The sequence below is a fragment of the Brachyistius frenatus genome, unplaced genomic scaffold (assembly GCF_029030835.1).
Source record: "Brachyistius frenatus isolate BFR_SWC_R1_liver_20210118 unplaced genomic scaffold, ASM2903083v1 Contig_13, whole genome shotgun sequence".
Taxonomy (NCBI): domain Eukaryota; kingdom Metazoa; phylum Chordata; class Actinopteri; family Embiotocidae; genus Brachyistius; species Brachyistius frenatus.
Genome location: NW_027210612.1, coordinates 6,048,028 through 6,061,072, shown reverse-complemented (window position 1 = coordinate 6,061,072; position 13,045 = coordinate 6,048,028). Strand labels below are relative to the sequence as shown.

Below are 13,045 nucleotides of genomic sequence, written 5' to 3'. Positions count from 1 at the left end.
AGAGATTAGTGGCATTGCTCAAGCCTCATTTGTTTAGGAGCAGCTTATGAGACGGTGTTAGATCTTATGTTATGTTTGTGTATTTAAAACAGATCTTTTGCTGTTGCCTAAAGTTTTACATCTCGTGTGATGGTGAAAGCAAAAATCCAACCGAGCACAAAGAGAGCGGATGCATGTAGGCCAGTTACATCTGCCCCACGAAAACAAAGCCCCCACACAGGAGGAGAGGAGGGGGTCCGACGTCGGGAAACACTCTGCAGTTGCATTAAATAGTGAAATACCTCCTCGTAAAATCTACCCCGCAAGCGATCTAAAGATACAGCTGCAAAAGAGGATCCCCGGTTCATCAAATAAGATAAACAAAGCGACCTTCATTGATGTGCATCTTGTCTCGATAGCCTCTGTGTTGCTACAGAAGGATGCAACTGATAGAAAAAAAAACCACCAAAAAAAAACAGGTCAATAGTATAGTATTGACCTGAATAGAAGCAGTATGAGAACAAACGTGGCCGGTGTGTTTTTTTTTTTTTTCTTTCTCTTTTTTTACAGCGGCAGCAAAGTGGCGAGGCTGTGTCGCTTTACAAAGGTGGAGCAGAGCAGGCTTGTCATGCTGCTGCTGACAATAGTAGCCGTCCAGTTAGCCAACAGGGAGTCAGACCAGCCTGTGTAGCCGTTATAGACTCAGCCGGGCATTTACCGGTGGGAGGGTGGGTGGGTGGGGAGGTGGAGGAGGAGGAGGAGGGCTTGTTTATCAAATTGTATCCTTCAATTTCAACTAAGGTTTTAAAAAGGTTTTTAAAACCAGAAAGCTCCAAAATGCACCGTGTCACATGAACACTGAAAACGCTCACTGACATCAGTGGATGTGCAGCAGAGGAAAAAAAAAAAAGCTGAAAACTGCCTCTTCCCATTTTTTTTTAATTTTTTTTTTCCTCCAACTTCCCCGCGAGCAACGATCGGGTACCAAAATTTGAGGCGACATACAGTATTTCGCGAAATAAAAGTGAAGTGTACTCCTCACTTACCCTCTCCTTCTTGCTGTGTGTTGCTGTTGGCGGTGTGTGTGTGTGTGTGTGTGTGTGTGTGTGTGCAGCCCAGCCCAGCCGTTGCCGCTGCAGTTCAGTCTGGCTCTGCGCGGTGGCCTTCTCCCCCCTCCGTCGCTCAGCAGTGAGCTGCGGCGAGCGGACCGACATCCTGGATGAGGCGTCAAGGCGCCGGAGATCCCGACGCACCGCTTCCAGGGAGAACCTTCAGAGTAAAATCAGAGCGAAAACGAGGACGTAAAGATTTTTTTTAGCCTCGAGTTGAAGTGACTGGCGTTGTGTCCGGGCGACCATTTGTACAACTAATCACGTGAGGTCAAGTCAATCCATGGTGAGAGAGAGAGAGAGAGAGAGAGAAAAAAAAAAACTTCCTGGAAAAGGACTTTACTTTGTCCTTATTGTAGAAGTCAATTGATTTTTAAACAATAATTTGTGAATGATTAAAAATGAGGTTATAGGTTATATTGGTCAGGGGTGACACACCATGAGGGAGTTCAAGGCATTTCAGTCAAGAGTGCAAGGTTGTCTGAGTTACATCATGAGGATATCTGAAACCATCCTTTGTCTAAATATCCAAGACACTTTTGAGGAATGGTGAGTTTATTTGGAATCATACCAGACCAAACAAACTAAACAAATATATATATATATATATGTGAGGAGATTTTCAAAGGATTTCATTTTGAAATATTTGACAATAGGTCTATTTTTGTTGTTTTATTTATTTATTTGCCAGGAAAAACATTAAACACAAAAACTGTTTGGTTTTAGCCTGGTCCGTCAGGATTGGGTGACACTTTTGGCAAAAGTAAAGGCAAAAGTATAAATTTTCACCCAAAGTATATTTGTTACAATAAACTAATCATTAATATATATATATTTTAAACTTGTCCAATTGTAAAAAGTTTGACATCTCAAGCTGTAAATCCGTTGTCAGTGTAAATTTGGAAAGATAGGTGGGTCAAGGTACGGATTTCCTATAGACAACAAAAACTGCAGCTAACTCCGTTTGGTTTTCAGTTAACGTGGCCATGTTGAGTGGACTATGATAAATTATTGATCAGCTGCAGGTATGGTAGTCTGCAGCCTGATATTATTACAAAACTATAGGCTATGGGCTCACGGCAGAGGAGTTGCACAGATAACGTCTGACAGATGGTTAAATAGGTGACATCACTGTGCACAGACTGACTCAGGGGATTACACTGTTTATAAATCTCATCTGATTTTTTTTAAACACTACCTTTTAACTTTGAAGGAGAACGCAGGGATTTCCGGTGTTTGAGGTTTGTTTCTGTCTAGCTTGATATATACATCATCCTCAGCACAGCAGCGCCTGCGTCTACACTTGCAACCATGGATGCTTCCAACTCAACCAGAAGCGATGTCAGCCAGAACCGGGTGGGCGGGTTTCCTGGACTCACTGGTGGCGTTCCGGGGTCTTTTGTTTCTGTACCACCACCTGGGCTGCGCAGCTGGCAGTATGAGATTTAATGCTGAAAATGAAGGCAGTACCTTATATTAAATAAATAAGGTCCCGGGAACCAAACAACTACAAAGGATCAAATAGAAGGAGGCTCCACAAGAGCAGCATGCATCCGTTTTCAAAAGGATAGCTTATTCAATTTTAGAGGTTAATGTGATAACATATAAAAGCTTAATCAAAACCCATTCACATCTCAAAAAAATTAGTACTGATAGGAAAAATGTTTTCTTGGATTGTTTTACGACAGATGAGGTGAAACTAGAGAGAAGCACCCGTGAAAATTATGTTGGCTACTTATAAATGAGTCTTAAATACGATTTACGATTAATTGCATGTTTGTAAGAATTTACTTTTTTTTTTTTTTTAATATATATATAATTTACATTCTACCAAAATATAATAACCTACGACATACGATATTTTTTACCAATTAAAAAAATTCAAAATCAAAAACGGTACTCTCGGTTACTGTTTTGTCTGACACCGTGACGTAATGACGCTCCTTCACTGTTGACGTAGAAGCACTCGATATTATTCCCAGGGAAAGCCGCCAGGGAGGGCGGTGCGTTTGTATCCTGTTTATTGTCCAACAGTAACCTCCGCGTGACTTTGTGTTCTTTTGAAATCCTTTGATTAGCATTCATTTTTTAACCAACGTTGTTTTTTCTACATTTGTGTTTACTTTTATTTTTGTCGCAAGGCCAGATGTGCCCTCGCGTACGTGACGTAATTAAGTTTTAGTTTAACTCTGTGGTTAAGATGAATAATGAGATTCTTATTTTGTCTGACGTATAAAACTACCACTGAATACTATAACATTTTACCTTTTTATTGGTCTTACTTTATGTTTACGAGGTAATATTTTTTTATTCCGGCGGATGAGGTAACACAAAACGAACCTCCCTTGTCCGTTGGAGGGGCGTTTGAAGTTGGAGCAGGAATGTGCAGCTCGTGCTGCTTGCTAATAGCGAATGGACGGTCAACATGGCCGACCAGCGGGACGTTCAAACTTCCAAGCGGAACGGGAAGTCGTTATTATCGGCTGGTTCCGCGGTGGCTATGGAGATTAAACGGAAGAAAATACGACAAAGTGCTTTATTCCTGCAAACAGAGGTATGTACAAAGAAGCACGGGGCTGTAATTGTGTGTTGTTTTTTTTTTTTTTACCAGCAACACTGAATCATAACGACAGACCAGTTGACGCTGGTACAAAGTGCAACTGACGCTAACGAGCCAGCATACGGTTCTTGTTCGTATTTTAATGTTGATATAGGTTGTTTTTTTTTTTTTTTTGGTAGACTGTCCTCAAATGACTTGCGATTTCTCACTTCTTTCTCAAACAACTCGCTGGGTTTCAGCTCCAGGGAACAAAGCTCGTCGGGCCAGTTGTCCAGTAAAAGGGGCAACTCCCCCTCACACGATCCTCTCCCTTGAAATCAGAGCCGTGCTTTGTTGAATGTCGTTAAAACACGTTGGCTTTGCTCTTACGCCGCTTAAAATAATGTCCTTTCAGGCCAAAAAAAGCATGAAACGACGCCCAAGTCTTCTGAACGACACTCTGCAGATAGTAGAGGACATGAATTTGTTGTACATACGACAGATTTCTAAGAAGCTACAGGTGCATATTTTAGAAATAACATGGAGAATGATGATGTTTTTGTATGTCTCAACCAACAATGTAGGTCTTAACTGCAATTAATGATTTCTCACTAACCTACACCACAATTTCAGACCAAATTGAAACTTTAGATGACATCAAACATCATCATACTCTTATTTAGACCTACTAGTATGTTCGCTAGAATTACCCTGATAACATTTTTGCCTGCAATTGTTTACTTGTGCTTGTAGTACACCATCCATACTGCATCTTTGACATAATCTTCATAAAATCATGCACAATTTGTAATCATACTAACATCCAGCATGTATGTTGGTCCTAAGCCCCGTCACGCTTTTCTGCATGCGTCATTTTACCTCTAAAAGTTGTTCTTGACTCAGAGGAGAAACTGGCTTTATTGCCTCAAGGTGAACATTTTTAAACATCTATCACCGCCAGATTCATTTTGTAGTTGCTACTACTGGTGCCTGAGGATTTGATATATCCTGACTGTTTTATATCTGTCACTTCCAATGACTCCGAAAGCTTTAAATCCTTTTGGTACCAGAAAGACTGCCATTTTGATTTGTCAATCTTTCTTCTTTGCCAAAAACAGGTATTACAAGGTCAAGTGCACTAAAAGGCTTCAAGAGAAATTTCTGCACATGACTTGTTGACATTTTCAACACTAAAAGGGATTTTACTTTCCAAAAACAATATTCAAGGGCAACTTCACTAACACCACTCATTGTGTCCCCCTCTATAAAAAGCGTATCGTTTGTCAAACTAATACAATTTAAAACATCATAGGGAGCTACTAAACTGTGTTTTTAAAAATGATTTATTTTCGTCATTGAGAAATTTCTTCTGTGTATGTTCTGTTCATGAAGAACAATAACATACAAGAGAAGCTTGACTTTGAGATGCGAATGCGGGAGGGTGCCTACAAGCTGCTGCTCGCCTGCAGTAAGAGAGAACAGGTTCTTAATGCTTCCAAGAACCTGCTCACCTGCAACGCCAGGATAAAGGCTTATCTCACCCAGCTGCAGAGGAAAAAAGAAGAGCAGGACATGATGGGAGCAGTCAAAAGGTAAAATGTTTGGTGCTTACTGTGTTCTCAGGTTTGCGAAAAACTGTCACGTAAAAGTCTTCATGTTTCACAGTTGCAGTTCCCGGTGTTCAGTTTCAGGACACACTATCACAATATATGAACATAAAAAAAATTAACCGATGAATTGAGACAGAACTCAATAGATTAAAAAATAATAATTTTAAAAATGGATTTTTAAATAATTTTTTTATTTATAAAGCTCCAAATCACTACGTAGGTCATTTCTGGGAACTTAACATGGTTAGGTGGAGACCGTCAAACTTTATAGGATAGTTTTGAATTTGAAGTATTGTTTTGTTGCAGTGAATTACAAGGGAGTTTTACACATTTTGTTTAATTGTAATGGTATGTCTAATATTTTATTACAGACTGTCAGATCCAGGTTCAGATGGCCGTCTGCCCTGCAATGGGACAATTGCAATGTCTGGTAAGATTGCTACCCTTTCGTCCAGAATCATTCAGCACAGGACACTTGTAGAACAATTTATGTGGCACAAAATTAAGTTAAATAATCAATTTTAAAAAGTTGATAGAGAGCTTTAAAAGTTAAGGGTGTTGCTTTGTTAATTGTCTTTTCCCATCTCTGCTCCTGCAGGCCTGCGACTTCCTTTGATGTGGAGGGATTCAGACCACTTTAATAACAGAGGGAGTACGTTTGCCACTATTTTGCAAACATTCATGTCTTCTATTTAGCTTTGCTTCATGTTATTTTGCGGATACTTGATGCACTTACGATTAATGTGCATCCTTTGTGCACCTCAGGTTCTCGTCGGGTGGCCCTGTTCTGTCTGATGCAGATGGGCTCAGAGGTGTTTGACACCGAGATGGTGGTGGTGGACAGATCAGTCACTGACGTCTGCTTTGAGGGAGTCACCATCTTGTAAGTATTTCTTCTACATGTACAATGTAAAACACTCCGAACAGCGCCACTTACTTTTGAGACACCCCTTTTTGTGCTAATATACAGTGGTGGATAACTGTCTACTTTGTGCGTGTCTATATAGCATGTCGTATATAGTATATAAATGTCTATAATATGAATGTGTTGCTTGAATTGGTTTCTTTATTTATTAACATGACTAACATAGTATGTATTACTTTTTTTTTTTTTTTTTTTTTACTGTAAACAATAACTCCTCTACTGGTCACAATTATTGTGTAAAGATATTTTTATTTCATGGGTCTTACTGTTTAGTTTTTTGTTGTTTGTTAATCTCGATCTCAAGTGCTTTATATAAATTGTAATATCTATGCTCCAAGTGAAATCCTTGCCTTTCCCATAGTAAAGAAGCAGTTCCTCAGTTTGAGCTGAGAGTGGAGCTGTGGAGCTGTGCCCTGGAGGAAGAGCTCACCTTGGTAAACACGCCAAAGAAACTAGCCAAGAAGCTCCGCAGCTCCTTCGGAAAGACCAATGGAAAGAAGCTCTGCTCCCTGCTGGACACTCCAGACCCTGACACCTTCCTGCAGTATAACCCAATACCCTAGTACGTGTTGTGCTATCTCCTAAAATCCTCTGCAGGCTCTTGGCTCCCTATTTAAGGTTTTTGCAGTTGGAAACTAATTCGATCAGGACTTATTACTGGAACAAGAGGGGTTCAGCTGCAGGCTTTGTAAAAGTTTTTATTTTTATTTTTTTAAACAAATCACAATAAGTGTGTGTTGAAATACGAGGTAAACCAATATTTGTGGTTATGAATACTGATATGTTTAGATTTCAGACATTGAGGTTGTTTCGTGCCAATGAATATATTTGTTTTATTGGAAAACATTTTTCCCCACTTGTTATCATTTTGCATTTGAGAGGAGAAGCAAACTTTTAGAGCTTCGAGTTAGAAACTCAACTGAACAATTATAAAATGCATACTGCCTGTTGAGTGGAAAGAGAAACACTGGGATCATTGGGCCTTTTTAAAGGATGAGATCACAGATGAAAAACACAATAAGTTATGTGCATATATTAAGGTTAGAGGTCTGGAGTCTAGCATGTATCTGCTTTGGTCAAGCCAGGGAATTCAAATAGTCAATGCGGTATGCTTGAAGAATGTTAAATTCTGTGGATGTGTGTCTACCTGTTCCAGTGGAGCCAAATACAGCCTGCTAGCCTACACAACACTGTGTCTGCCCGAGGCAGAAGGAAGCTTTCAGTCTCACTCCCTCATTGTCCTCCAAAACGGTAGGAAGCAAAGCCACAGAAATGTAATACCTATGGATATAGTGGGATTATGGGTTTTAGCTCCTGATTTTAATTCAGTGATGTAATCATACAACATTTTGCACCATTAAAATGAAACCTAAAATTAAACAAAATAACCTATAATTGAAATTTTGCTAGGATTGCTTTTCTTTTGTGTGGGTGATTAAATGGTTAAGAAAGTTGGTGCTCAGGCAGGTTTTTGTTAACCACCTCTAATTTGAAGAACAGGCTTTTGGAATGAGTGCACCATGGTACATTACTGTTATGGCAGGAAGTTATATTAGAGGAACAGATATGTAATACTATAGCATTTGTTATGGAAATAATGTTTACGCTGTTGTTTTCTTTTCAAGTTTGGAATGAATATAAATGAGCATCTTTATTTCTACATAAAGCATATAGTAGTTTATTAGAATTAAATGATTGTAGACCTCATTCTTTAAATTTGCACCGCTTCATCCTTACAGCTGAGTGGTCATCTTGGCTTCCACTTTATGGCAACCTGTGCTGCCGGTTGGTGGCCCAGCCTAGCTGTATGACACAGACCATGATGACTGGCTACCTGAACCAAAAGGTGCGTTGACTGCTGTTCTCATTAGCATGAGCTCCATAACTGATTGCTGGTTTAGGTTCGACAGTTTCTTAGTGTTTTGATTTCCTCACAACTTTCAGCAAAGTGTGGCGGGAATGAACCGCTGCTGCAGTCTTTACTGTGTGCTGAGTGCCGGATTTCTGTCCTGTTATTTCACCCCGGAAGAAATTGACGCTAAAGTGCTGCCTACTCTCAGCGTACCCATCAGTAAGGTAAGAGAAAATTGTAAAAAAAAAAAAAAATGTTCAGCTAATATGTTGAGATTCAGGATATATATAAGAACTAATTTGCTGTTTTATGTAACTTTAAAATATGACAGTAGAAGGAGCTATGCTGGAACTTCTGTACTTATCAATCAGACAATAAAAGGCAGAAAAGTAAAATAACTCCAGGAATAGCTATTGTGGTTACCCTTGTCTCTGTTATTGCTAATCATTCATTATTATCTGTTTTAATTGCGGTGTCTGGTTAGAGGAAAATAACATAAACATCAGATTCATTATTATTGATTTAAATCTCAGTTTAGCCTTTTCCCGAGCATTTGCAGACCAACCAGAACACAAAATGCCACATTACTCAGTGAGACCCTCTTTGCGTCTTTGGCATTTTGCTGCTGAATTAATCTTTTTTTTTTTTTTTCTGCAATATCAGCTGTGTGCTTTTTACTGCAGTATCTCACTTAGAGCTCTGGTATGCTGTCAAACTAATTTTCAGCTTATAATAAGTTATTTGTCTTATTTCTGCAGGACACTCGCATTCGTGTGATGGAGAAAGAGTCAGCAGGCCACAAATCCAGGCGTTTGTCCATCACCAACCCTTCGCCAGAGGGATCTCAGACCATCGTCTTCACCACAGACTCCAGGGAGGAGCTGGAGGACTGGCTGGATGCCCTCCACCAGCACCTCTATGATCAGAGTAAGTGTTTTTGTGTGGACATGTAGTACAAGGGTGTGTATATATAAGCAACAGGTTGCATAATATTTTCTTTTAAAAGGTTTTGTGCGTGTTTGTGATTGTATAAAAAGAAGGTGGTGTGTGTACATCAGTCTTCACCAGAAAAAAGGCTGCACATCTATTTAGCTAAAGTCCTCTTAGCAAGAACAGATAGTGTAACCTTTATCAGCGTCTCTCGTGCCTATCCTTGTTTACGACCAGGCCAGTGGCTGCACTGCTGCGACCAGCTAATGAAGATCGAGGTCACGTCACCGCGGAAACCATCACTCTTCCTCACCAAGCAGGCTGACTCTGTTTACAACGACCTCAGTGAGTAGAGTAATTGGAATGAGTGGCTGAGTGAGTTAGACAGAGGTTGATAATTCTACGACTCTTTGAAGGTTTTACAGAATTTCTATTTGCATACATTTGTTTAAAGCAGATATGATGCAAGTGCTCACAACAAATGAGACACCTCAATGAAATATAATACATTCTATTAACTGCGCATAATAATTTTCATTTCATCGGTGGAGCCTGAAAAAACATCCTTTTACATGCAAATTAGAAAACTGAAATGCGTTCTTGTGCGTCCTTTGTGATATGTTATTGTATTTTGTCAGTATTTTAATAGTACATCAAAACATGGAAAAGAAACATTTAATGTCTGCCTCGTCTATTTTACTTTATTTCAATGTTAGTTTATATTATTTGACTTGCAGGTATAAATTCACCTGGTAAATTTGAGAGCATCACGGATATAATCCACAATAAGATTGAGGAGACAGATGGCCTCTTCCTTATTGGCCATGAAGACGAGAAGGAGGCACCTAATTGGTCCACTCTGTTTGACGGATCCCATTCAATGGTGTTGCAGAAGAATATTTTGTCACAGAGCAAAACGTCCACCCCTTGTTCAAGCCCCAACACCGGCTCTACACCCATCGGCAACAAGAAGCGCCGTGCTCCTCTCCCTCCGTCTGACAGAGAGCCTGTTGCTCCTCCGACCCATCCAGCTAGACCTCCCACTCCTCTTCATCATCAGCCTCCTCCCTCCTACCGGGAGAAGGAGAACTCCAGCACTTGCACTTCACGCCCAGCCACAAAGTCCAAAACAGGCAGACCATCTCTGGATGCCAAGTTTTCTGCCATCATCCAGCAGCTCCAGCGCAACAATGCTGGAGGACCTGCAGCCCTCAGCCGAAAAAATGCTCCATTGGGTGTCCTCGATGTACACCCACAGGGCCAGCCTCCTCTCCAGCAGCTGGAGTACCAGAACCTCCACACCCAAACCCCCGAGGCCACAGCTGATCATGGTTTTATCAGAGCCAGTAATGGTCCCGGTCCTGTTCCTGCACCGCGGAGCAAACTGAGGAAGTCTTTCAGAGAGAGGATGAATCTTAAAGGGTTGTAACCTCGACCGTAGACCGTATCTATATTTAACTAACTATCCCTACTTTACCACTAATGCACATTACTGTAACAGAACTTTTCAACTTAGCTGTTTAGCATTGATAAATTCACATATCACATTATATGTGACCGCACCTCAACAGTAATAACAACCCCTCATTATCTGTGAAGATATATGGGCTTGACTGTTTGTGAGGTTCTTCAATATTTAAAGGAATAATTTCACATTTTGGGAAATATGCTCACCTGCTTTCTTGCTGAGAGTTAGATGGAAAAATTCATGACCAGTCTCATACTGTATACTTAATATGAAGCTGGAACCAGGACAAAGTCAGCTAAGATGATCATAGGGTTGGAAAGAGGGAAAGTTATTGTCCAAGGTAACAAAATCCGCCTACCAGCTGATCTAAAATGCATTCATTAACATGTTATATTTTATTTTTTAAATCTAAAAAAAACTGCAGTGTAAAGACGGGGTTTTGTTTCTGGTCGAAAGCAGTGACTCACTGGGATGTGTTCGATGTCGTCTAGCCATGACAAGACTCCAAGAAGTCACTGCTCCAGGACAAAACTTACCATAAAACTCCACACAGTTGTTCTCAGCACTTCTTTCTATGTCAGTACACCATGTTAATTAGTGAGCTTTAGAGGTACTAGTGGTGCTGGCAGGTTTTGTTACCTCTGGACTGAGTTAGGCTAGGTGTTTCCCCCTGCTTTCAGTATTTAGTCTAAGATAAGGTAACCATCTCCCACCTCCAGCTTCATAGTTCAACTTTAAGTGTACAAATCTTCTCATTTAACTCTTAACAACTCACCATGCTGTATAAACGTATTTCTCAAAATATCAAGCTGTAGTTGTAACTTAAAGGATGGATAGGATAGATGATAAGGTCTGAAAAAGATCCTCTCATTGTCCATCATGACAACCCAAACTCTAGTTGACACCTCATAACACAATATCAATAGTGTATTGATACATCTCCTACCTACACTGTCCATTTATACATTTTCTTTTTCATGTGCAGCTAACCCATAGATGAAATTGAAAGCTGTATGCTGGCTTGGGCACCACTATCATCAATCCCACTAAAATGGAAAGGCTTATTTCTCAGCTCTGCCACTGGAACATGGACTGAAGAAAGAGCCTTTGCAAAAGCACTCAAATTGGAATTGATCCATTGGGCAACTGTGGACGAATCATTCCTTTTGGAACCATTGACTTATTCTACTTACTGTGACGACTTTATGACCAGTAGAGCTGATTTTAGAGGAACAGGGTTTTTTTTTAGGAGCAAATGCAAGCACTAATGTGACTTCTCCATTCCCCAGAGGTCTTTATAATGGACTGACCTTGGTTTTCAGTGGCTACACAGTATGTCCAACATAATTTAACACTGCAGCCAATAAATGCTACCAACATAATTGAATGAATGAGTCTTTTGAGTGGCTAAAAAAAATGAATGCCCTTGTGTATGTGTTTTGAGCACATCCAGGACTGCCAGCCACTAAATATTTCAGCCACTTAACGATATTGTGTTAAAGAATGGTCGTCATAATTACACATAGTGTACTAAACATTAGGTTTCGCTACTTGTTCTGAAATTGCCTGCCCTGATAAAGTTGAAAGCAACAGTCACCATTTTTTTTAAATTTTTTTTTTTATCTCTCCCTTCAAATTCTGTTTAATTTAGAGGGGGAGATGTAGATTTGGAGGGAGGTGGATTACAGGAGGATTTAGTTTAAGCCTTGAAAGAGAGAAAGGGAGAGAATAGATTACACAAAAGGGGATGCAGCTCAATATTAGCACTTTGTCAAATGGTTCTTATGCTTGGTGTGCATTACTGATACACTTTGGGCCTGTACTGTGTATACCTGGAAAAACAAGGGAGGGATCAAGGCTAAAACCTTATAGCACTAGTTTTTAGTGATGTGGTTAGGTCTGTATGATTATCACAATAAATATTTTGCATTTCCTGAATCCCCATCAACATCGTAACCATTTTCAGTTACACTGAACGTGCTAACATGGCAGGTACTGTGAAAGTTCAGATTTCTGTACTATTTTGGACAATTACCCATGTAGCTCCAGTGAAATTCATTTCAACACAAGCACACAGGGAAGGTGTCCTCTGTTTGGAGTACATGATCTAATGAGTATTCTAATTAATAAGTGCTTTAAAATCTTTTATATTTGTTTTACACTCAACAGCAATACTAGTAGCATCAAATTGTTGTGTTTTGTATTATTTTTTAATGAAAATGTTCTGTAATTATTTGACTGCAAATCATCTTAATGCTACTTTTGGCATATTCATTATTTAGACTTAAAGTGGCATTATGTTTACGTACTAGTAAGTAGCAATACATTAATCTTGCCCTAGTGCAGAATAATTTGTTTATAGTGCAATGTAAAAAATAAAAATGTTAGTTATTGTTTCTCAAAAAGTGCAATTTTCTCTTCACTCTCCGTCTTGGAAGCTAACTGTATTTTTTATTATTGCTGATCTGCAATAAAACGGCTTACATTCTACCCTGGTGAGGCTGCTTTATTTTTGCTGAGCTTGGAAGTATTACTGAATATTTTTCATGTTAAAGGTTTACCAGGGGGTGGCAATAAAAGTCAAAGCATAGCTTTTATTGCAGCCCAACACACATCCCATAGAGACACATGCA

The 13,045-nt window shown here is 39.7% G+C and overlaps 2 protein-coding genes across 11 annotated transcripts in view; one reads left to right on the top strand and one right to left on the bottom strand.

The window, feature by feature from the left end:
• cep170aa (centrosomal protein 170Aa) overlaps positions 1 to 1,169 on the bottom strand; it is a 39,712-nt gene extending 38,543 nt beyond the window's left edge. For all 10 annotated transcript variants that reach the window (XM_069692929.1, XM_069692934.1, XM_069692931.1 and 7 more), the window contains exon 1: positions 1,026 to 1,169. The gene's annotated coding sequence lies outside the window, so the exon portion shown is untranslated. The remainder of the gene's footprint in view (positions 1 to 1,025) is intronic.
• A 2,330-nt stretch (positions 1,170 to 3,499) lies between these two features.
• Positions 3,500 to 12,886, top strand: rtkn2 (rhotekin 2). The gene is made up of 12 exons (XM_069692925.1): positions 3,500 to 3,642; positions 5,020 to 5,219; positions 5,609 to 5,667; positions 5,836 to 5,889; positions 6,003 to 6,120; positions 6,524 to 6,724; positions 7,319 to 7,413; positions 7,902 to 8,008; positions 8,107 to 8,238; positions 8,773 to 8,941; positions 9,182 to 9,289; positions 9,682 to 12,886. The coding sequence occupies exons 1-12, from the start codon at positions 3,514 to 3,516 to the stop codon at positions 10,371 to 10,373; spliced, it is 2,064 nt and encodes a 687-aa protein (XP_069549026.1). The 5' UTR covers positions 3,500 to 3,513; the 3' UTR covers positions 10,374 to 12,886.
• Positions 12,887 to 13,045: the final 159 nt, after the last annotated feature.

Bases quoted from the DNA above. Each gene is read 5' to 3' on its own strand.
- rtkn2 (XM_069692925.1), top strand. From the start codon at position 3,514: ATGGCCGACCAGCGGGACGTTCAAACTTCCAAGCGGAACGGGAAGTCG. The intron at 5,668-5,835 runs GTAAGATTGCTA...CTGCTCCTGCAG, and splicing joins TGGGACAATTGCAATGTCTG to GCCTGCGACTTCCTTTGATG. The intron at 6,121-6,523 runs GTAAGTATTTCT...CCTTTCCCATAG, and splicing joins TTTGAGGGAGTCACCATCTT to TAAAGAAGCAGTTCCTCAGT.